Source organism: Sphaerodactylus townsendi, linkage group LG03 (assembly GCF_021028975.2).
Source record: "Sphaerodactylus townsendi isolate TG3544 linkage group LG03, MPM_Stown_v2.3, whole genome shotgun sequence".
NCBI lineage: Eukaryota > Metazoa > Chordata > Lepidosauria > Squamata > Sphaerodactylidae > Sphaerodactylus > Sphaerodactylus townsendi.
Genome location: NC_059427.1, coordinates 91,320,037 through 91,345,151, shown reverse-complemented (window position 1 = coordinate 91,345,151; position 25,115 = coordinate 91,320,037). Strand labels below are relative to the sequence as shown.

General features: G+C 40.1%; 1 protein-coding gene across 5 annotated transcripts in view; it reads left to right on the top strand.

The window, feature by feature from the left end:
- Window positions 1-25,115, top strand: part of AFF4 (AF4/FMR2 family member 4) — a 61,950-nt gene that overhangs the window by 17,880 nt on the left and 18,955 nt on the right. For 2 of the 5 annotated variants that reach the window (XM_048487882.1, XM_048487883.1), the window contains 13 exons: window positions 2,388-2,449; window positions 3,374-3,462; window positions 3,866-3,992; window positions 10,830-11,630; window positions 12,687-12,731; window positions 13,122-13,208; window positions 16,893-16,929; window positions 18,791-18,839; window positions 19,539-19,559; window positions 21,335-21,389; window positions 21,770-21,807; window positions 23,054-23,216; window positions 23,752-24,666. In XM_048487882.1, the coding sequence (XP_048343839.1) occupies window positions 3,458-3,462; window positions 3,866-3,992; window positions 10,830-11,630; window positions 12,687-12,731; window positions 13,122-13,208; window positions 16,893-16,929; window positions 18,791-18,839; window positions 19,539-19,559; window positions 21,335-21,389; window positions 21,770-21,807; window positions 23,054-23,216; window positions 23,752-24,666 (2,343 nt within the window). In that variant the 5' untranslated portion in view covers window positions 2,388-2,449; window positions 3,374-3,457. The remainder of the gene's footprint in view (window positions 1-2,387; window positions 2,450-3,373; window positions 3,463-3,865; window positions 3,993-10,829; window positions 11,631-12,686; window positions 12,732-13,121; window positions 13,209-16,892; window positions 16,930-18,790; window positions 18,840-19,538; window positions 19,560-21,334; window positions 21,390-21,769; window positions 21,808-23,053; window positions 23,217-23,751; window positions 24,667-25,115) is intronic. The other 3 variants (XM_048487886.1, XM_048487884.1, XM_048487885.1) reach the window with 3 other exon arrangements.

Here is a 25,115-nt window from a genome sequence, read left to right as displayed (position 1 = left end):
AGCTGAGCAACAGTACCCCAGTACCACTTCCTGGTACAACTGAAACTGCCACAAAACAGTGCCTTCCAATCTCATTATGGAAAGGTGGTCCAGGGAAATATTGCGATAATCCATTGAGATAATCCAGAAAATCATGCTTCCTCTAGCAATCTTTTGGAACACCAGAGTCACTGAGGCTGTTTCAGTCCCACAATCAGGCCTAAAACCAGATTTGAAAGCAGTCAAACCATTTGCTTCATCCAGTAAAGCTTGAAATTGTCCATCCGTTGCCCAATCAATCACTTTTCTTATTGATATATAGCTATTGGCATCTCCTGGACCACAGGTAGACTTCTTTAGAGATCAGATAATGAGATTTGTGAAATGAGTTTGAATTCAGAAACTTGCATAAGCTTCTGTTTTTGCCTTGGGACTGGCATATTTCACAAAATTTAGGATTCTTTGAATTACTTTTTGAAATCTGATTATAGGATTTAAGAGGAGACTAAGCTTCTTTGACAAAAAAGTCTGTTCCTGTTAAGTGCTCTTGAGCCATGAAGTGATATGTATTTTATACATGAATTCATTCAAGATCTTAAGGATTAAAGGACAACATTAAAATTGTATTGGATATCATATAATAGTTGGAGAAACATAATGAACAACAAGTTGCTTTAATTTTTCTAAATGCAGAGAAAGCATTCAATAATCTGAATTGGTGTTTTTTGTTCCACGGTTTGGGCAATATGAATTTTGGAGATGATTGCATAAAATTGATGAAATTGATTTATATTTTGCAGTCAGCACAAATAATTGTTAATGGAGATTTAACTAATCCTTATGAAGCATTTTTCAACTCTTTATTACCCACTTCACATACTCCAAGTATTTTTACATCGATTTGGAGACCCTACCACGTTAGGATCCAGTTTCATGCTCCAAATATACTTAGTTGATTAATTAATTAACTCTTAATAAGACCCTAAGTGAGGATTGGATTTTGGCTGAAGTATACAAACTGAATGTTCATTTGTGGGTCCCACTATGTACTGAAACTGACAATCCCTGTGCTATCTTATCCTGTATAATTCAGTCACATGCAGATTGTCCGGATGATGAACCCTAAAACAATGGGCAGGCAGGAGACTGTCCTGCCTGCCCATTGGTTCAGGGTTCATTCTCATGCTCAAAAGAGAGCAAGAGGCCAACTGCCTACTAGGCTCGCCAATGGCCTCCCACTCCACCCTCCCCTCCTGCTTCCCACACACCCTTTCCCTGACCCAGCAAAAGCCTTCCTATTTCCAACATGTCCTTTCCCTATCCCCAGACCAAGCCTAAGCGAGTGGTACAAAAGCAGTAAATTCCCCTCCCACATAGTTTCCCACCCTTTCCCAACTCCTTACTCAGAAGCAACCTGCCAGTGTCAGGGTAAAGACAGCCTTGGCCTGGAAAAAGCCCTCCCGATTCCCCCCTGCCCTCACCCCACCCCCAGGCCAAACCTGGCCCAGTGGGCCAAAAGCACCAAATTTCCCTCTCCCCCAGCCACACAATAGCCCTCCTGCTGCTCCCTACCTTCTTCCAAACACTAACTGTTCTCCTACCAGCCCTGGTATCCGCGTCCCTATTCCCCACCAACCTCCCCCCAACCCACACAAAAATGACTACCTACCTGGTGAAAAGGAGGACTTGAGGCCTGTGGTAAGTCTGGCTGGGGCAGAGCCTGGTGTGGCTGTGGACACTTGGGGGGGGGAGGAAGGGGGCAGGGGGATCCATGGCTTGCCTTCCCCCAACCCCACTAGAGCCCACTAAGTTAAAATGGGCTTTAGTGCTAGTCCCTCCTAATTGGAAACAAAGTATCATTGATCCCAGTTTTTAAAAAGGCAGTTGCAGCTATCTAGCCAACTATCACTGTATAAGTCTTTTAAATATTTCTTACAAACCATAAGCACACCATTTACTTAACAGGTTGAAAAATAGCAGATGTCGTCAATTTACTCTGTTCTGAAAAGGGTGGTTTAAGGAAGGGACACAGCATGATTGACCATCGCACAACCCTGCCTGGTTTAGTTCAGAACTACACAAATAAATTTGAGTAACCAGCATCTGGTGGCATTTGTAGAGCTCTCCTGAGCCTTTGACTTTATTGATCATGTTAGATTATGGTGTGAATTTAATAAATCTAGCATTGATAAAGACTTTTAAGGCTGTTGAGGAAACTTTACTCTGATATCAATGTTAGGATTAGAGCAGGAGCATTAAGCTGGTGCTTCCTCTAGCATTTATAGAATCAATCCTGTTGAGGAAAGTGGTTAAACAGGGTTGCTTGCTAGCTCATTTCCTATTTAATTTTTATATCAATGACTTAATTCAGATACTGAATTGACAAGGTAATCCTCTTCCTACTCTAGCTGACCAGAGGATGCCCATTTTGCTCTGTCCTGAAGATATGGTGATTCTATCCCTTACAAAGGTAGGACTTAAAAGGATGCTAGTCAGTCTGGCTCCCTATTGTAATAAGGAAAATTAATTATAAGACAAAAATATGGGTTTTGGTAGATTATTCAATTATGATTTGTGGATTTGAGAATAAGAAGAATTAATAAATAGATATAATAGAGAAAAGTTTGAATCTTTTTAGTAATGATAATTATGAATTAATTCAATAATTGTAATTAGAAGGCTAGTGGTAAATTTTAAATTGTGTTTATATTCGGCATAGAGGAAATTGGGAGCCCTCCCTTTTTCCCTTTTGTAATGTGGTTTTTGTATGTGTTTTTGGTAGTAATGCACACTAGTCATTTTGCTGTATTAGTTAGGTGCAGTTTGTTAAGAAAATATTATGTTATGATAGACCTAAGAGGGGCCTTTTAATTTTAATTTCTTTGTGCCAAGTATTTTGATGGTGATATATCTTCTAACAAATAAAGCTAAAACCTCTAGGGTTTTCAGTACTTTCTTGTATCAAAGAAAAAAGGATCCTTTACAGAAATAAACCGTTATTGAGAATAAGCATTTGGTAATAATGCTTTAGCAAGCACACTGAAAATCATTGATTATGTAGAGATCTTTAGTGGCATAAATTATGGTTATTGCTTCATGAATGGCTTCCACAAACATAATTGTTAATATCATTTAATATCTAATCTGGCTGCTTACTTCACCTTGAAGAGAATCTTCCCTTTTGTAGATTTATAGCTTATATTTAGATAGATCACTAGGTCAAATAAGCAGTGTTTTGTTACACCAGGCTTCAGTTGGCCCATTCTATTAAGGGAACTTTTCCATGTTCTTCAGGCTCAGAGATCATTAAGTGTAGGCATTTTGAGACAGTTGTTGCTGTAACTTTGGTGATGTATACTGAAATATGTATTTAGAATAGAAATGTCATTTTTAGGGAACGTAAAAACAGCAGAGCTGAGAGGCATGCTGCAAAGGATGGACACCAAGGAAGCTGTGTTGGGAACAGAAAGAAAGAAAAATGAGGTAGATCAAAAATAATGGCAGTTGTTGAAACTGAGCATGTGGGTTCATATGTTGGCTGGTGGGACATGATCTGAATGTAACAGTTGGTACCAGGAAAAGGCAAAGTTTAATTTTCTAATTAAGAACATTGCTTCATAGTTATATTTTCTGTTCATTTATTTGAAATTTGCAGGTAACATGACCTTAGAGAATGTTTGAAGTAGTTGCATAAGTATTAACAGTGTTGTAACTGTCATCCAAATTTTGAGATAAAGGCACCAGTGTTTTAAAGAAAGCTCATTGGAGTGTCTTTAAAGGGAAGGTGGAATTCTTAAGATGCTTTGCATACTGTCTAGGGGGGAAATCTCTGTAACTTACCTTCACGGCATCTCCTTTTATGTAATCAAATTATTTTTGTTCATAGCAACATGAACCGTGAAGACCGGAATGCGCTGCGTATTAAAGAAAGAGAGAGGCGTAATCAAGAAATTCAACAGGGTGAAGAGGCCTTTCCACCTAACTCTCCTCTCTTTGCTGAACCATATAAAGTTGTAAGTGCATGTGGTTTTTCAAATAAGCATTTATGACAGATTCCAAAAAAGATGGTTTAAGGTTTTTGGGGTTTTTAAATCTGACTGTTGGTTTGCACTTATAAAAAAATTCTGGAAAATGTTGTGCATAAGCCTTCTAAGCCTTGATGTGAATCATAGTCCTCTGATGTAATTTGGTGTTCATAAGAGGCTTGAGAGAAGGATTATGATTTTTTGCCCTTGATGATAACCAAGTCAGAAATGTTATTATATGGTTTGAAGTGTTTTTAACATAACTGGAGATGAAAGATTTGCTAGAATTTTTTGACTGTTCTGGGATTAATGCAAGCTTTGGATTCATCAAATCAACACTTTTAAAAAAGAAAATATTGAACTTCTTCTAAATAGTATCTTAATACATCTAATCTGCATGTGAAACTGGTTAGCTGTTAAACAGTATATATGCAGCATGTTAGTATAGAATAAAAACTCTGAATAAAATTTATTTGCAGAGGTTATGTTATGTTATACTAACGGTTTGTTTTGTTGCAAGATTCTATATAAAAACATTTCTGTCTTCTAGATTATCTTCCATGGAAGACAGAGGGTTGTTAGGGCTCGGTGGTTTTAATGTCTAGTTCCTTCTTGGTTTTTAAGAGGCTTATTGTGATTGATAATGTAATCCTGCATTGCTTATATAGTTAAATAATGTTTAATTGTAGTGGTTGTAACTGTGAATGAACCAAAGTAGAGAAGAGACTGGGTTACAAAAAAGGGTTGATTTGAAAAACTTGGACTTTGGGTTTTTAATTTATAGACTTCTTGTTTATGAAACTATTGCAGATGCATCACTGCGGCAGATGTATCACAGAGTATCTCCTTGTTTCTGTTGTCAGACGGGTCAGAGGTCAGGAACTGAAGATTATGCAACTTGGAACCACATTGCCTGTTTAGCTTAGAAGTCATTTTGAATGCTATAGAATCAGGATTTAATATGGGTTTATGGATCTGTTTTATATCTCACTCTTACCCTACTAACACCATAGGCACTCCCCCACCTTAGATACTTTCGTTTGTTTGTTTCATGTCATGGTACAGTGATTGTACAATTAATTGTTCTGAATTTTCTATTCTACTAAGCATAAACAATTATTTTGTGACATTCATTCTAACAAGTTTTGTATGAGGTACAGACTGAATGTTTTGGGCTGCATTAGTAAAATTTGTGCATTTACTAGCAACTTAACTAAAATGCATCCTTACGTAGGTTCATTTACAGTTGTTTACATTATAGAGTAGATACAGCTCACCTGCGCCATTCTCAAGTTTATCAGTTACCAGTTCCTACTATACACTGGCAATCTGATGGGGACCTAGAAACCCGGATGGCCCCCTAGTTGTACACTGTGAAGGACCTCAAAATGAGATCTTCCATTATCCTTCTCAGCTTTGGTAAGGTTGGAGAAAGAGGTGCATCTGGGACGGAGAGAGAAAACGGGAAAGAGAACGCATTAAGATGACTTCCCATCTTGTATCCTTCTCTACCCCTTTAAAGGACTATATCAGATATTTGGAACAACTGCCCTCATATATGTCCAAACACAGCTTGCAGATGTACTACTGATGAGGGCCTGAACAATTTGGGGCAGGCTTTTTTTTTCTCTGTCCAGTGGGAGACCATACACTATTGCTAGAAAACCGTATCTTCAAAGAATAATTTATCTACCTTGTTTGCTTCACTCCACCTTTTGAAAGTAGTCAAGGAAGATGAAAGGGAAGTTTTGTTTTTAAAAAATGCAATTCCCTTTTCAGTCTTGTGGTTGGAAAACTGAAGAAGTTCAAACTTGCAAAGTTAACAATGCAAACAAGACGGAAAGAGACTGATGAAGTGTAGTGGCAGACTAAGAGGAGTGAAGTCAAAGCTTCCACAAACAGTCAAATTAATCAAGACTACATATGCATAACGGTTTCTTGGAATTTAAATAGTTTTCAAAGAATCAACTCTTGTATGAGTATTAGGAAAAACCTGCAATGGCAGGAATTGCTGTTTTTCTGTTCTTTGAAGGGTGATGATTTTAAGTTTCATTTCCGTATTAGGTCTTTGCTACTTTAAGACTTGAGTGGTTCTTCAGTGAGTGTTCTAAGGGAGAAGTCAAACTGTTGATTCTGTTGTGCAGAACTGTAGAGTCCTCTGAGTGGAACAGAAGTAGTGTGGCTGAAAGCATTCTTTTTTCATCTGAGAATCTAAGTAAACATGACTTGGCTTAAAAATCTCAACTCAGGAATCCTGGGTGTCTGTGGAAATACAGCACTATTACTATTATTCCATGTCTCAATATGTATCAAAGGAGCCCAGGGTAACGATATGATTATCCACCTCCTCCAATAACAGAAATGTGACTTGCTTAAGTCCATGAGCTTCATGGTGGAGTGGGGATCTAGAACTTGATATCCCTGGACGTATTACTGTAATCTGTCCCAGTGAGGAGCCCCGTGTATTCAGATAGAATGCCCTGCAGTGTGTGGCAGACAGTCATTTGGCCTTTTTAATCAATAAAGATAGAGATGCCGTTTGAGTGTTGTTGTTGTTTTATATCGAAGAGTGGTGCTTACATTACTGGAATGATGAATATGATAATCAGTTTTTATTTTTCTGATATAAAATACTGCTGCTATATAAGACGTAGTTACTGTTTGTTATTTTTAAAATGCTGACATCAGAAGAGAAGATTTTACTTCATCCGGTTTTGAGCATATTAAACGAAAGTAACCCTTAAGTGTACTGTGGTTTGCAGTTTAATAAGCTACAGATTATTGTAGAAAAATGCTATCTTTAACCTTATCATGGAACTATTGGAATATTTAGTGAGTTTCCATAAGCAAAATCATGTTTTCATTATTGCAGAAGATCTATACAATGAAGTATTATTGACATTAGTTTCAGCTGGACACTGTTGGAATCTACATCTACAGTTTTTACTATTGGAAGATAAGGCATAGTAGTTTAACTTCAAATGAAAAATGGTTCAGTTTCTTTTTATTAAAGTGTGATGCAAGGGAAAGGCAGATGTAACCTATTACGACAGCTCTTTTAAGAGACCCAAGTCCTAGAACCTTTGTTGACTATCCAAAATTGAATTTGTAGCTTAGCTTTGGTCTTTGGCACAAATTAATCAATGCACTTGGAGTTGATTGGTTGTTGGTTGTACTTGTCTCCTTAGATTCCCTGTGTTGTCAGCAGGGACGTATAGTGGGATACAGATCTGGGAAGGGGTGGTGGCAGAGTTTGATATTAGTTGTGGTCTGAAGTGAATGGTTATTTATGCTGTTGTATATATGAGTTGTACAAGGGAAGCCAGCATACAGTCAGAGATCCCTGTGATTGGGGGATGTGGGAAGTATGGCAATGGGAGAAGGTATGCTAAGGGAAGAAGTCGGAGATGTGACTATGCTCATTCTTCTTTCAACCTTTGTTCCATCCCATGATGCAAAGATGGTGAGGCAAGGAATTCAAACCCTTTTCTGACACTGAAGCTATACAATGCCAAGTCCGTTAATAATAAGATCATTACCCTGCAGAGTTACCTAGGAGGACAAAACATTCACCCTGAAAGAACTAGCACCCCCTCCCCCAGGGTTTGGGTCTTTCATCAGTCTTGGACAAAGGCGGTGATAATGCTTATCCGGGAGCCTTTCTTCTTCAGGGAACTCCCCATCCCAAAGGTTTCGGGTGCTGATTGTATGGGTCTGGCATGAGACACTGAGAAGAGTCTGATTATCTGATTGGTGTACCAATACCTTAATGCGTCAGCCAACACCCTGTCAAGCTTGTGGGAGGTGTTGTTTGGTTGAGCCTTGGAGTTCCCAGGCTGATAATACCAGGGGATTTCAATATCAAATGCTAGTGTGGCCACCTTTACATGGGCTTTGGACCAGGTGTCCTCCATGGTGACACTGAGACTTTTCTCGGTTTGTATCAAATCCCATATACCAAGCAGGCCTCACCCTGGATTTGATCTTTGGCATGGGGGATGGATATTGGCCCGATCTCTGTTGACAGAGTATCATATTCAAACCATTTTCCCTGAAGGCCTGTGAATACCCCAGCCCCTCAGTATAAGCGGTGAGCTGATTTATGCTTGCTTGTGGAGACTTATGGATCCTTTTGATGTCCAGAATGTTGTGCAAGATCCGCTGCCTTCCAGCCACCCTTTAGATGAGCTCCCTGATGTCCTCTTCACCCTCAGTCCAAATTAGCCCCTTGGAGCCATGGAGGGAAAAAACAGGAGCTTAAACGATTAGAGCGAGCTTGGCAGAGCACTTGTGGCAAAGTGACAAGAGCGTTTTATAAGACACTTTTGAAATCTTATGAGCTAGTGGTGAGAGCTGGGAAAAACTATTATTATGTGACTATCATTGCATCTGCTAGGTCTTGCCTGGTGCAGTTGTTTATGGTGATTTGTCACTGAGGAATTTGACAATTAGCTATGAGGTATATGGGAGCTTTTGGGGGGATAACATCTTTCTGCTCTGCCAAGACCTCCTTGCCAGTGTGGATACTGTTAGCAAACGGACATCTTAAGGTCCTATGTTGAACAAATTCAGCCATCTCTCCCAGTCTGATACCTACAGGTTCCTGGTGACTGTGAAGCCTACCACCTGCCCCTTGGATCCATGCCCGTCTTGACTGGTAAAAGCCAGTGGAGATGGTGTGCGGGGGCCTTTGAAGAGCATTATCTGTCTCTGAGTTCAAGGGTATTTCTAGGGGTGGGGTGGGGATTGAAAGAGATAAGGCCACTCTTGAAAACCATCTCTGGATCCTCTTGATCCATCCACTTTCCATTTTTGGGTAGAGTAGTTGAAGGACAGGATGGGGAACAGCTCCAGGTTTTCCTGGAGGACACATTTCAGTTGAGTTTTTGACATGGCTGTGAGATGGAGATAGCTTTGGTCATCCTCACAGATGATCTCTGGAGACTACTGGACCAAGGCAGGTTGGTGCTGCTATTGTTACTTTATCTGACAGCAGCATTTGACATAGTCTCAATATTCTGACTTTATATATATATAAAGTACTTTATATATATATATATAAACATATATATATATATATATGTTTATTATTATATATAGGTTTATTATTATTATTATTAATATTCTGACAACGCCTTGCTGGGATACATGGAACAGCCTTGTAGTGGCTAATCTCATTTCTCCCAGGTTGGGAATGAAAAATAGCACGAGAGAGGACTTTGCCACGTCACCCGCTGGTGTGTGGAGTCTATATGTGCCCTCTTGCCAGTTAGTCTGGAGTTTTGGGCTGGGTTGTCACCAGTACCCAGCTATACCTGTGGATGGGTGGATGGCCAGATACCACCCCAGATATATTGACTAGCTGCTTGGAGGCCATGGTGAAGTGGTTGAAACAGAGCCACCTGAAATTAAATCCATTGAAGACTGGTCCTGTGGTTGGGCCAGGGGGATTCAGGAGTGAGAGGCCAGCTCCTGGCTTTTGATGGCATGCAATTAATACCTATGCAGGCTGTCAAGAGTTTTGAAGTGATCATGGTTGTCTCCTTGTCTGCGGAGGCACAGATCATGAATGTGGGCAAGCTGATGTTCTTCTATCTTCACCAGGCCAGGTTGCTGGCATCCAACCTGTCTTGCCTTGACCTAGCCACAGTGACACATGCAACTGTCACCTCCAAATTAGACTACTGTAACTTGCTCTATGCAGGGCTTCTCTTGAGCCTGCTCTGCAACTCCAGCTGGTCCAGAATGCAACCACACCGGTCCTTACAGAGACACTATGGAGAGCTCATATCCAACCGGTGCTCTGCCAACTGCACTGAATCCAGGTGGAGTACTGGATCAGGGTCAAGGTTTTGGTATTAACCTTTGAAGCCCTAAATCAGGGGTCTGCAACCTGCAGCTCTCCAGATGTCCATGGACTACAAATCCCATCAGCCCCTGCCAATTGGCCATGCTGGCAGGGGCTGATGGGAATTGTAGTCCATGAACATCTGGGGAGCCGCAGGTTGCAGACCCCTGTCCTAAATGGTCTGGGGCCTTCATACCTGCTGGATCACCTCTCCCAATATATCACCCAAAGGAGCTTTCACTCTGCTAATAACAACCTACTGGTGGTCCCTGACCTGAAAAATGTCTGGCTGTTCTCAATCAGGGCCACATCTTTTTTGGTTCTGGCCCTGCCCTGGTAGAACGCTCTTTCAAATGAGATCTGTGGGATTTGTGTTTTTTTACATTTGTAGACCATCCTTCCCCATACCGTTTCACAGGGCCTGTAAGACTGAGCTGTTCCACCAGCCCTATAATTGAGGACTGCAATGGTGTCCAACTTGGCTTGCCTCCCATCCCCTCCCCTTTTCTTCCTCCTTTTTTCTTTTTTTGATTGATTTACATTTTAATTATTAATTCAAACCCTCCTCTGTTTTTTTATTATTATTATGGTTCTCTGGTTGGATTGTGATGATGGATTTTAGTTTTGTAGTATTGATTGTTGTAAGCCGCTCTGAGCCTGTCCAAAGGAGTAGGGTGGTTTATAAATCTAATAAATTTAATGAATGAAACAAAACTGTATAACTTCATCTTCTTGTGTTTTCATGGTGAAATGAATTTTAATGAAACTATTCATCAGTCATGATATATATCTGTTGTGGATGAGTGCACTGGTTGCTGAATTAATTTTGACAAAGAACAACTAAGTGGTTAGAAAAATTATGTAAATAATTAGCATTCAGAAATGTATCTGCTTTAAAACTAAATTATATAATCACTTACAGGTATATTGATTTATTTTGACATACCTTTTCATTGTGGTTTTCATTACTTATACAGACCAGCAAAGAAGATAAATTGTCTAGCCGTATCCAAAGCATGCTTGGAAACTATGATGAAATGGAGGATTTTATAGGTGACCGCTCTCTTCCGAAGCTTGTTGGAATGCCCAAACCAACAGTACCATCAGCACCAGATGAAAAATCAACCCAAAATTTCTTTGGTGAACAGAGACATAGTACTGGCTCTCACCAGAGCAGCAAATGGACGCCTGTAGGTCCAGCGCCTAGCACTTCTTCCCAGTCTCAGAAGCGGTCTTCAGGTTTACAGAGCGGACATGGCAGCCAGCGCAACAGTGGCAGTAGCACTAGCAGTAGTGGACAGAGACATGACCGTGATTCATATGGCAGTAGTGGGAGCACCAGTAGCCGGAAAAAAACCCAGCATGGTTCAGAACACTCAAAGTCTCGTTCTTCCAGCCCTGGAAAACCATCCACTGTTTCTTCTGTGAATCCCAGCCGTTCCAGATCTCATGGAAATGATCACCACAGCAAGGACCATCAGCGTTCTAAATCTCCACGAGATCCAGATGCCAATTGGGACTCACCTTCCCGTGTACCTTCATTTTCTAGTGGCCAGCATTCTAGCCAGTCTTTCCCACCCTCACTTATGTCTAAGTCTAACACAATGTTGCAGAAGCCCACTGCCTATGTAAGACCCATGGATGGTCAGGAGTCCATGGAACCAAAGCTTTCTTCTGAACACTACAGTAGCCAGACACACAGCAACAATATGAACGAACTGAAACCTAGTAGCAAAGCACATCTAACAAAGCTGAAGATTCCCTCTCAGCCTCTTGATGTAAGTTAACTTTTTTTTGATAGTTACACAGCATGTATCCTAAAACTAAATTTCAGTGATTCCATGACTAAAATATACAGGGCGAAGGGGAATGACGGAACTTCTGCTGATATCACCTTCCAGAGTAAGGAAGCTTCTCCTGCTATGAAATAAACATTCCAATGTTTCTCTTGATTAATATTCTCACAGGATTAATCTGCCATGATTAATATTGTAGTAACACCAAATATTATCTAAGCACTGATCAGACATCACAAGCCCTTGTTTGCACAAAAATTTCATATATCCCCCCAAAACAAATACTGTGCTAATTAAAAAGAAAAAGAAAAAAGCAGTGTATATAAGTTGGCCATATATCTCAAAATACCACTGTTTGCATCTGTAGTGTAGCTTCCTACACTGAGCAAAAATTTAGGTAAATTGGTAGCACAGAAAACAGATTAATATCTTTTGTTCTACTATCAACTCTGAAACATAATAACTGCATTGGCAAGTTGAATGAAATAACTCTTCATAGACTTTATGGCCCTTGACTCCGGAAGAAAAACAAGAATGGCTGTGAAACTAATAGGCGTGAAAACTTAATTCCATTAAAATATTTCAAGTATGGTTTAAGAAAGAGAAACAGAAAATTATGCTGCTGTTTATACAAGGACAGCCAACAAAATTTTAAATAATAGAATTAATCTTTTAAAGATACAGTAACTTTAGAATTTTAAAATGAGATTGTTTCAAGTTGGGGTTATAAGAAAACTAGGTACACTTTGAATTTCAACAGATGGAGAGGAAGTAGTGTGATGTTTCATTATGACAGTTTTGTGACATGACAGCTGTAACTCTTCAAAGGTAGGATCCAGATCCTTGCCCTGAACATGGAAAATGTTTCTGTTTAATGTTTACTTCACCATGTGAGAATGGCAAACAGAAGATTTTCCCTATGTAGGAAGGTCTTGATGAAAACTGAGGGCTATTGCTAGATCGGTGGTGCTGAAAAGTTCCTTTACAACCATCATGGCAGTGCAAATAGAACAATTAATTCTGAATCTTGATTTATAGGCATCAGCATCTGGTGACATGAGCAGTGTTGATGAAATTCTAAAAGTAAGTTGTATTTTTTTCTGTCTCCTAGTAATTTCTTTTTGTGTGCAGGATGGTGGCGATGTATTTTATTCAAAATAATTTGACCACGCCCTATCAAATTTTTTACATTTTACAAATAGCGAAGAATATCATTGCAAAGTTTTAGAATTGTTAACATAACAACTTGATTGCTTTTGGTTCTTTTGTTTTTGCTTGTAAATTTAAAGGAATTATAATTTGCTGTTCATAAAACTTAGTATGTTCCTAATTAGTTTTAATTCTCTCAGCTGATAGTGAGGGTGAGTGAGGTCACAGACAGCTTTTTTATCACACATATTCAAATATGAAGTCTGCCTGTTCAGTTTGCATTAACATAGATCTGTAATAATTTTGGGCTTTATGTGATTACAGGAGATGACCCATATTTGGCCGCCTCCACTGACAGCTATTCACACACCTTGTAAAACAGAACCTTCGAAATTTCCATTCCCAACCAAGGTCAGTAGACAGCACACACAGTGTTATAACTGTAGCTGAAAGTTTAATAATATTACAATTAGAAAAACTCCTGTAGAATACTACAACGTTCACAATACAGTGTATTTCAGAAATTGTACTATTTTTGTGTGTATTGGCATTATCTTCTTTTGTGTTTCAAATTCTGTTCTGGCTTTCTTTTCTTTTTTCCTCCCTTAATCCTGTTGACCTTTATAATGAATTTGAATTCATGCCCTGCTTCTTGGTGACTGGTCAGTTGAGAAAAAAATTGCTCTTAGAAAAACGCAGAACCATTTCTTGCATTCAGAACATTAGGTCATAAATTGTTCAAATTGTCTTCCTGTTAGGAAGCTCCAGCTATGTTGTTTTTGTACTTAGTCCTTTGTTCTCAGAAACATCTTAAAATCTTGCACAGCCAGTCCGACAATGAATGATCAAAAGTTGCATTGTGTTATTTATAAACAGCAATTTAGAGTGAGCAGGTACCCGAGCTGATTCTTATATTCTTCCTAAGGTGTATGCTGTCTATTATGTAGCACAGAGATAGCTTACTGGATTTTCTTTGTAGGGTTGCTGTATATAGATGTTTAAAATTGACTCTCTCTTTTTTGCCTGTTAAGTCACAGCTGACTTATAATGACCCCAGTAGAGTTTTGAGGCAAGAGACATTCAGAGGTAGTTTGCCTCTCATCATGACCCTGGACTTCCTTGGTGGTCTTCTATCCAGATACTAGCCAGGGTCAACCTTGCTTGGCTTCTGAGATCTAATGAGATTAGGCTAGCCTCAGGTATCCAGGTCAGGGCAGAATTGCTGCAACTTATCTATAATGTGCACTCACATTAAAACAACTTTGTTTTGGACAATTCTAGTTACATTTTCATTTATCGTACATACTTGTGCATAAGTCATGTTTTTCAGCCCTTTTTTTGGCTGAAAAATGCCCCCCTTGACTTATACGCAAGTAAGTGATTTTTCAAGGGTGGCCCCCGGGACGCCCCCCCCCTTACTTTAGCAAACGGAGCAGGCTTGAGAAGAGGCCTGCCTGTGCTCCCTTCCAGGCTGATAAAAGCCTGCTGGGAGCTAAATTTCCCAGGAGACCCTGGGAAATGTAGTTCCCACCAAGTCGTTTGAAGCTGGAAGGGAACAGAGGCAGGCCTCTTCACCAGCCTGCTCCGTTTGCTAAAGTAAGGGGGGGGGGGGCGCCGCGGGGGGGGGGGGCGCTGAGCAGGGAACCCCCTTTGCCCCAGGGAGAAGGCAGCTGCTTTCTCCCTGAGGCAGAGGGGGAATGGCAGCGGCGCCCTGCTCTGTGCCTCTGGCTGCTGCATTTCCCACCCTCGACTTATACATGACTCAATAAGTTTTCCCAATTTTTTGTGGCAAAACTAGGTGCCTCAACTTATACTCAGGTCGACTTATACACGAGTATATATGGCAGTTCAGATTTTCATGATGGTAAATGGATCCTTTTTCTGTTTAATAATAATTTTTGGGTGCAAAAGCAGTAATTTTGTTGATTCAACCCTTTTTGTTTTTTTTCAAAAGGAATTTTAATGACTTGCTGAAAGAGAAAGCTATTCCTTTTGATATGAATGTCCAAATTAATATCATGGGTTGCATCCAAATGATTTCTGCATCTATAAGAGAGAAGGAGAATTTTTGCTGATTCCACATCTTCCTGCTACAAACCTCTTGTTTACCCCTCATGTTGTTCCTGGGTACATTCTTTTCAACAAAAAGAACTAAGTAACTTTATTCGCCATGTGCTGGACCATCTTTGTTTTAGAATGTTCTGCTGGAATCCTTGTGCCTACTTGACAGGACTAGGTAGGCACTATGACCTAAGTCAGTGATGGCTAACCTATGGCACGGGTGCCAGAGGTGGCACTCGGAGCCCTCTCTGTGGGCACACACACACAGAGTTCATCATGTGGGGGGCAAAAAATCACTTCCCGCCCACACACACATCTAGGCTGGTCTGGGCCTCTGAGAACGATGTGCGCACACCGCAGTGAGCAGGGAGGACTTGGCTGGTGGGTCTGATGCCTGTTCTCCGGGTGACTGCTGCCCGAGGGGGGGGGGGGTGCAGAGGAGGCAGAGATGCTAGAGAGGCACAGAGCAGTGCGCGCAGGACTTGCTAGAGACTAGAGCAGGCTGGCCCCTGCTCAAGCGGGTGGGGCGTAGGAAGAGGGAGCCAACCAGTTTTTTCTAAACTAAAACCTCAGCATTCAGATTAAATTTCCGGGTTGGCACTTTGCGATGAATAAGTGAGTTTTGGGTTGCAATTTGGGCACTCGGTCTCAAAAAGGCTCGCCATCACTGACCTAAGCAGAGCATTCTAAAACAAAGACAGTTCAGCATGTGGTGGATGAAGTTACAATTCTTCTTAGTTATTTTTGTTGAAAAGTGTATAGCTCTTGACCCACAGGAGCGGCATTTCGGAGAGATCAGTTTGTTGCATAGAAGAAAGGAAGCAGAGAAATTTAGGTTTGCAAATGATAATGGCTTCTGTTAGAGGAAATGATTTCCTAGATCCAACTCTTAAGTACTAACTTATTTCCTGGAGAACAAACAATAGCTTTGCACTGGGGTCCTCATTTTTATTACTGTGGGTGAGTATTTGTCTCAATTTCATGAATATGTTGTGTATGCTGTCCATTTGTCTCATCCCCCCCAATTCAGTTTTCTTAGTTTTAATAAAACTACATAAATTACCAGTGACAGTGAGTTTCATGAAATAATCATACATGGTTCAGTTTTTTGTGTTATTCATTTAACCCCATCTTGATAAGTGCATAGGAAAGTTATTTGTTCACAATTCTACGTTGTTAAGCATGAGTTGGATATTTACTGGCTGGTTCAGGCTTGTCAGTAGCTGATTATTTGTGGCAAGTTAGAATTGCTTCCAGGCTGGGAAGCATTTACGGTTTGTATGGTTATTGCCTGCATACATACCCAATCAAAGCTTATGTCCTACAGATGGCTAATGTATTAGAAGGCAGGCCAGTGCTGACTTTTATGGGCTAGTAACTTTCTGGACATAATTGCAGACCAACTCTACCTTGGTCCATATTGTTTACAGGAAATTTGATATTTAAGGAACATTACCTTCATAGTAACATGTGTTAGACTGTTTATGGTTTTTATTCTGTCACAGTAAACTTTTTCTCCCAGCATTAGCTCTTTTTTCTATCAGTGTTTTTTCATTTTTCATGAGGTGACTGAACATATGCAACTGTATTTATCTGAATGTGGATCATTATGAAACACAGTTTCATATGCCTCTTGAAGTAGAGTGATTGACAGTGATTTATTTCTGATATGCTTCCTAGACATATGGTTTTTGGAGCAGCTAATAAACACTCAATAAAACAACTCTTAAAATTTTGTGTATCCTCTTTATTTTGGAATAGGTTCAGATAGTCTGGGATTAAAATTCCAGCTAGGGAATATAAAATTAACTGGAGACAAACATGACTGAAACTGTATTTCTACTGGAGGGGGAGGACATCTGGATGTGTGTTTCCCAGCTCGTTCTCAGGGAGACAGGATGTAGTTTTTCGTCACTTCCTGGGAACCGGCTGGGCGCCCATCTTGATCCAGTTTAAATCCTGTCTCTGTAGGGAGAACAGTCTTTCAATACTTTTTTACCTGTAAGAGAAAAGTAACTTTTGGTGTTTTTTCAGGAAACTCAGCAGTCAAATTTTGGCACTGCAGAACAAAGTAAGTTGCTTATATATATCATTTTTATAATCTATGTTATTTAAGGAGCTTTATTCAAAATATTTTTGTTGTATAAGACTTATTATCTGAATAAATGTTTACCAGTGGTATTCTTTCAAGCAGGGAAAATTTAATTAGTGTGAGTTTAGAGTGCCTGATTTGGATGTTTTAGGAAACAATAGTTATCTCACACCAAAAAGGAAAGAAAGGAAGATTTCTCTCCCTCTCAATCTCATGCACAGAAGGCCATAGAAATCAACCTTTAACTTGATGACATCTGGACCCAACCATTGTCAAGCTGCTTATTCTGAATGCATATGGAAGGAAGCCCTTTTGGTGGTGCCATGTGTATACATGACATTTATTGGGGGGGAAAATACAAGAGCACAGGCTGTTGGAAAACACCAAAAACTATACATGATTTGCTGGTCATTATTTGCTTACTGCCACTGAATCCAAACTCGGTTCAGTCTCAGTTGTTTTGATGCACTATGAGAAAAAACTTTACTAGAAACCTGAATTTGAAAAAGTCACTGGAGAAAAAGCTTAATATTTGTAACTCACAGTGAGAGCCATACCATAACAAATGTTTGGTACTCCATTTGTGCACCCACTCAGGACATGGGGAACAGTATGCTGCTAGCAACCAACTTACCCTGCTCCAGTCCAACTACATTGGCACAGTCTAATGACAGTTGCTCACATCCACTTAGAGCCCTTTTGGGAATGGTAATTAAGTTACTGATAGCAGCATAATAGTGCCTAATGAATTAGTAGCATTTTCCAATTTTTTTGTAACTTGGCAGTCCCACAGTACTTACAGTCCTACCAGAGCATCTTTTAACATCACAAAATGTGTTAATATACTCCATCTGAGATAGACATGGAATTCAAAACAAGTCCTGTTAATTATTTCTGTTATTTTTGTTATTTGTTGTTATTTTTGTTATTTTTTGGCGAGCATGCAAAAATGAGGCATGTTTGCAGTACTACATATTACTTTTTGTCTTGGAGATCCTTGCTTAGTTAGCTGGTGAGGTGATAATAATGCTGCTGTGAGTTTTTTGATACTACTGGATAAACGCATGGAATTAGATAAGTGTTTCATCTGTTACAGTGTCTAGCTTCTCTCAAATGTGGAATTAAGTGTAGAATTAAATAGAAATAAAGCTCTGTAAAATTTTACTCTGTAAAATAGCTCTGTTAAATAGAAATAAAGCTCTGTAAAAATGGCGAAGGGGGCCAAAAATATAGATCCCGCATAATGCCAATTTTTAAAGCAGTTTTTGGGCTACTTTGACCCCTCCGCCATTCAATTTAAAAAAGACTGGGGGAAATCTTTTCTCCCGCTTACTTATCTGTTGGCCAAGTCAGTGCAGAACTCTCTGGGCTCCATGTGGGGTTCGGAGATAGTGGGCCATGCAAAGCTGCATGTCGGGCTCAGCTAAACCAGGCCCAATGTGCAGCTCTGTTCTACTGCCACTTCTGGGTCCTCATTGTGCACCATTAGCCGCCACCTCCAACCTCTATATGGGGCTCAGTGAAAGCACCACGGCTACTTCATCCGAATTTTACCAATTTCTTTTCTCGCACCCCTAGAATTAATCTGTTCTAGAGAAACTTGATTAACGATATGCTAGTTATTAATGAGACAAAATTGTAGTAATAGGTCTTGTGCATAATTGATTGGTGAGTCAACAATGCTGAATTATGCTACTTAGGGTGCTGAGTCAAGAATAAAAAAAGACTATTGCATCAGGACTCAGGTGCATTGGCAGACTGTGCTGGACAACACCTGCTTGCACTGTGTCTTTATGTTGTCTAATTAAACTTCAAGCAGTTATTTTCTTTTTACCTTCAGAAAGATACAATCCTTCTTCAAAAGCATCCAATAGCCATCAGTCTAAATCGTAAGTGTTCATCATAAAGGAATTTCAGTTTCTTTTGCAGTGTTTATGAATATTTTGTGCAGAGATTCATGGTGGGAAAATCGTCTTCTTAGAAGTTATAGAGTTGCATCGTCAGTAGTGTAACTTTTACAAAGAAGCATAGGTTGCTTAGCATATAGTTTCTAATTTCCTCCTCTCAGTGCATGCTTATGGTAGAACTGTTATTCACATTAATAAGTCAGCCCAGAACCAGATGCTCTTGCTGCTGCATTAATTAATATGCAAGTCTGAGCAGGTCACATGAACAGTTTTTAAAGCTGATTCCCACAATTTAAAACAATTGCTTTTCTGGGTTTTCCCATTACCTATGTATTTGCAGAATTTACTCATGGGTTTTTTCCCCCATTTTGAGTAGAAACCTGCTGTTGCCTTGAAGGTTTCTGAATCACTCCATATATGTGACACATTCAAATATATGTGACACACTCAGAGGTATGGAGTCTGGGCCAGATGGGTATAGTGTAATATTTGTCCACTATCTTAATGATGCTTTTGCCCTTTAATGTTGAAGTTGAGGCGACTATATCTCTTTACGTGGCTTTTGTGGGAAAGATTAGCCAAGTGTACTAAATTGGTGTAGTTAGAACCTATTGTTAGTTCCAAAACTACCTGTCATGTTGAACATTTTAAACCCTATTTTTGTTTTTCCCCTCCTTACAGATGTGAATCAAACCAGCGAGAGTAAGATTCTATGTTTTTTACAGTGTTGTCGAGCGTGGCTCTTAAATCCTTGTTAATACTGATATTTTGTTTGGTTGCATTTGTTGAATGAAATGTTAGAAGGGCAGCAATATAGTAAAGAATGAAAGAAATTTGGTTATTTCCTATCCCTTCAGTTCTGTTTAGTATATTTAGTATATTTCAATACAGTTTTTTAGATAAATGGTGAACCGAATAGTTTTCTGTCATTACAGTAGCTCATTTCAGAGATGCTTTTAAGAAGCCTTGGGAATAGAGAGCTCATGCATCCCTACCTCCTTCACATGGGACTACATAGTTAGGTATTTCCTGGTTCATAGCAAACCATCGTTGGCAAGTCATGATTAGTTTTTGCCTTATAAACCAGGATTCTAAACTACAGTAGCCCAATACACACAACTTTTCAGCATTTTCAGTCAACACATGGAGAGCGAGTATGGTGGACCTGCTCTTGCCTCCAAGGGGTGTGTGGTCATTGGAGGCTATTTTGTTGGTTTTAAATTGTGATGATTTTAATTATAATTTGTAAGTTGCCTTGAGCCAAGAGGAATGGTAGATGTAAATATTTTAATAAATAAAATTACCAGCATGTGAATATGACACCTATGCACGGAGAAAGTGAAGGTGCCACAAGGTGTTCACATAGGGATGAGGCCAGCATACTTATACCCAGACCCCCTCTGCATGTACTGACTGAATGCGCAAAAGTATTATGTATATTGCTAATAAATTCTCAGCTTGGAATCTTGGTTTGTGAGACTAGCATAAACCATATTTTACCAGTATAGATGCAATGGCAAACTGTAGTGTGCTGCAAACGAAGAAGTATCTAAGGGAGCATATGAACATGAAGATCTCCCTAGCTTGTTTATGTAACAGTAAATTATACTTTCTCATTTTCTGAAGGAAACCAGATTTTTTAATAGAGAACCAGATATTATGAGTGCTGCATCAATCAGGCGATCAGCTAGACCAGCATTTGTTGCTTGGCCATTTATTCAGTTTTTATCATTCGCTATATTCTACTGTCTCCTTCCTTTTTATGACCTTATTCACTTGTATTCTGTGTCAACAACCTTTCCTGGTGTAGACCAGACTTTATTCTTTTTGTTTTTGCCAATTGTATCTTTGGAAGAGTGCCTTTGCACTTGGTGCTCATGCTTTCAGGTTAAATATTCATCTCTTGTGGTGGGGTCTGTAGTCTTGGCAATGTGGAGAAGATTCTGTTTGATGCTCCCACCCCCTATGCAGTCCACACCATGTTGCTACTTTATTTACTTTCAGATTGCATGGTAAAAAACTTCCTAGTCCAATTGAACTATCCAAAGACACTACACTGATGAAATATCCTTGTTGTGGTTTCTTGTACCACTGCATCACTGGCTCATGGTGTTACAAGATACAACTATGCTTGCATCTAGTTCTTCATGCATTTTGTTTTGTAGATTAATCTGATATAGTGCTGATTGGATTGTTGCAGTCCTAAAATGAGTTACAGTTTTTAAAAATCCATTGAAGTCAGTGGGCATAGCCAGGTGTAATTGGATAGAGTTGCACTACTTATGTCCTGATCTCTTGTAATATTATCTTGTAATGTGAACATTTCAGAATGTTTTGTGTGCTCTCATAAACACAGTATGAAAATAGAGGAAAATTAATGGCATTGTCATACAGTGAGTTAATTTCTTAAAACATTATAGTAAATAGCAGAAAATGCTTTTTGAAAACCTTGTCCCCCTTTTTTTTCTCTTACCTAGTGTGCTGATAAATGACCTAATAGTTACCAGTAGTGAAGACAGTGATGGTGAGCAGGTACGTGCTAGAAGTATTTTTGAGAGCATAATAAAAATAGTCAGAGTTATTTTGGGAATGTAGGAGACAAAGCCATATTGTACATTCTAAATTGACAAACATGGCCTGTCAAGAGAGACTGGAAGTAATACCATCCTCCTTTAATTGATCTTTTGTTGATATCTGTCTATTCTTGAGTTTAAAGATTACCAAATTAAAAACTGTATTTTCAGTTTCATAAACTATACTCTTATGAACAACACTTTATGTGGGTAATAATTATTGCATCTTTTCCCTTACCATTGAGCAGCATTTTATAGATGCTAGAGTAAGGTAGACGAGATGCTAATTCTGTAATTTTCTCTTCTGTTTTTATGGATAATATAATGCTTTAATTACAGGATTCTGATAAGACGGTTCCAAGAGGTACACCTGGGAGGTAGGCATTATTGATACAGCATTATTGTTTATCTGTGTCATGGCTTTACTTTGAGCTGTGTGTATAAGGTTCCCTCTTCTAAGATTATCCTTGCAACACCCCTTGGAGGTAGTTTAAACTAAGAGAGAGTAACTGGTCCAGGGTATCCAGTGAGTCTCACTAATGATGAGAGATTTGAGCTTAGGTTTCTCTTGTTAGTGAAGAAGAAGAGGAGTTTGGATTTATATCCCCCCTTTCTCTCCTGTAGGAGACTCAAAGGGGCTTACAATCTCCTTGCCCTTCCCCCCTCACAACAAACACCCTGTGAGGTGGGTGGGGCTGAGAGAGCTCCGAAAAGCTGTGACTAGCCCAGGGTCACCCAGCTGGTGTGTGTGGGAGTGTACAGGCTAATCTGAATTCCCCAGATAAGCCTCCACAATTTAAGCTGCAGAGCGGAGAATCAAACCTGGTTCCTCCAGATCAGAGTGCACCTGCTCTTAGTGAAACTCAGGCATCCTCAGGCATCGTCAGTGCACCAGACTGACTTTGTGGAAATACCATGGTATTTTGTCATGATCTCAGCCACAGTGCTCCCATCACCGCAGGGACCTTCCTCGGGTCTCAGATATTCTCAACCTGGGTAGCGTCCCTGTGAGCTGTGGCTAGTGGTTGACTGGCCTTACAGCAGGTAGCCACCAACTAGCCTTCTCCTTCCTGACCTTCTGGCTCCCTGAAGTAGCCATCAACTTCCTTCTCCCCTGTAGCCCTACCCCTGAGCCCGCCCCTTTGGTTGGGCTCTTCCTGCTGGCCTTTCCTCTGCTCTTTGCCTCCTGGGAGGAAAGGGCTATTCCTGTTACTGGGCCTGTTTCATGCTGAGCGGGGCTCTGGACAAGCTCCACCTTTGCTGGCCCTGGCCTGGGATAGCAGCTGCCTGACTCTCCCACCTCCTTGGGCTGCTGCTGCAGCTTGCCAAGCCTTGCAGGTAAGTGGCTTGAGGAGGGGTTGCTGGGGCGGTTGGAGAAGTCCAGAGGTCTAGACCCCAGACAATTTAACTATTCATGAATTCACATTTAGAATTTTAGTTCTTTATTTAAAAGAAGAGGTAATCAGGATTTCATCTATAGCTGCTTGTCATATTCTTCATCTGCTTGGGAAAATCACCAACAGCTTTTCTTATTAATCTTTATATTTATTACATGTCAAAGTTACAGTGATTTTTTTTTTAAAAAAAGGTAACATAACTTTGTGTTCTTTTATCATCTCCCAGTAATTCTGAGCCATCTCAACATACAAGTGAAGGGGCGGATAATTCCAGGGATGACTCGAGCAGTCATAGTGGATCCGAGAGCAGTTCTGGTTCGGACTCTGAAAGTGAAAGTAGTTCTAGCGACAGCGAGGCCAATGAGCCATCACAGAGTGCAACTCCAGAGGTAGGGTTGTTGTTGTTTATGGCTTTCAAATGACCAGTGAGGTATCCTTTTGGTATTAGTAATTCAGACATTAAAAATATAGCAATAATTTTAAGGCTGGCCTTATCAGTGAACTCAGTCTTTCATCTTGCATCACATATTATTCTCAAAGGACTCTTGACCCATGGAAGGTGCTTTTCAGGTGTTATTTAAGAGAGTGCTGCGGGAAAGAGGAATGCAGAAAGATTTGTTTTGCCACCATATCTATTACCTAAGATCCAATCCTAAGACTGCCGAGCAATTTGCTACTAATTTGTGTGTCTGAGGAGAGAAGCAGTTGCTCCCAGATCTGCAAACAAATGGCAAATGGCTTCCTGCCCAGGAAAATACAGTACAGAGTTAAGGCAAGAATGAGAGGCCACATCCTTCATAGGTAGCAGCCTCCTCAATGCTGCTGTGATTTGCAAGACTGGAGTAAAATTGTGATTTGTTGTTTTATGCAGTTTATTAGCTGCACAGGATATCTCATTTTGCCAATGTTCCCCTCTTTCTTTAGCCTGAACCACCTCCAGCAAATCGGTGGCAGCTTGACAACTGGCTGAACAAAGTGAATCCACATAAAGTATCACCAGCTTCTTCTGTGGACAGTAACATCCCTTCCACACAAAGCTACAAAAAGGAGGGCAGAGATCAGAGTTCAGGGAGTGGATATACAGATCAAAGCGGATCTAAAGATTCCATTTCTTCTACTCCTGGGAGGGATTCCAAAGCTGCCCAGAAAGGATCCGAGAGCAGTCGTGGTAGACAGAAATCACCTGCTCAGAGTGAAAGTAATCAAAGGAGGACTGTAGGGAAAAAACAGCCCAAAAAGGCAGACAAACCATCTGTGGAAGAGCCCCCTAGAGGGGGGCTGAAAATAGAAAGTGAAACCCCTTTGGACATGGCAACAAATATACCTTCTAACAGACATAAGGCCGCCACTAAGGGCTCCAGAAAGCCCAACATAAAGAAAGAACCCAAATCTTCCCCTCGGCCTACAACAGAGAAAAAGAAATGCAAGGTTGCAGGTAAATCGTCCCAGAAATCCAAGGAATTTATAGAAACTAGTACCTCATCTTCTGATTCTGATGAAAATGAGAGCCTGCCCCCTTCATCACAAACCCCCAAATACTCTGAGAGCAATAGGACTCCTGTTAAGCCCTCCATGGAGGAGGATGACAACTTTTTACGGCAAAGAATGTTCTCTCCTATGGAAGAGAAGGAACTCCTTTCCCCACTCAGTGATCCTGATGAAAGGTATCCCCTTATTGTGAAGATTGACTTGAGCCTCTTAACTAGAATACCAGGGAAGCCTTACAAAGATGCAGACCCATCAAAAGTTGAGAGGAAAAATGTGTCTGAGAAGCATCCCAGAGAGCCTCAGAAAACATCTTCGGACAAAACTTCCACCAAGGGCAAGAGGAAACATAAGGTATGTCAAATCTGTCTTCAGTACAATATTTTCATGTGGTATGATATTTTCAGTACGATATTTTTCATTCTGTACGATATTTTCAGTACGATATTTTCATATGATCTTACATGTGGTAACGTGTCTTGTTTTCAAAACAGAGGACTAATGAGCTCTGCTAACGGTTGAGTTTATTTGGCAGCCTTCATTTTAGCAAGACATACCTTCAGCTCCATGATTGTAAGGAAAATTATTTTAAAAGAAAGGAGTGTGTTGTGGAACAATTGTTGAGTGAGCTGATATTACCAATTTACTAATGAGGCAAGGAAAAGCATGTTTCTAATGATAAGTGTTGCCACTGATAGTTTAGCCATTCTAATCAAAAGGCGTGGTGGTATTTGCTTCAATATGTATCTCTAATTTGATGGACAGCACATCTATTAATTGGTAATTGTGTTAATGGAGTCTAA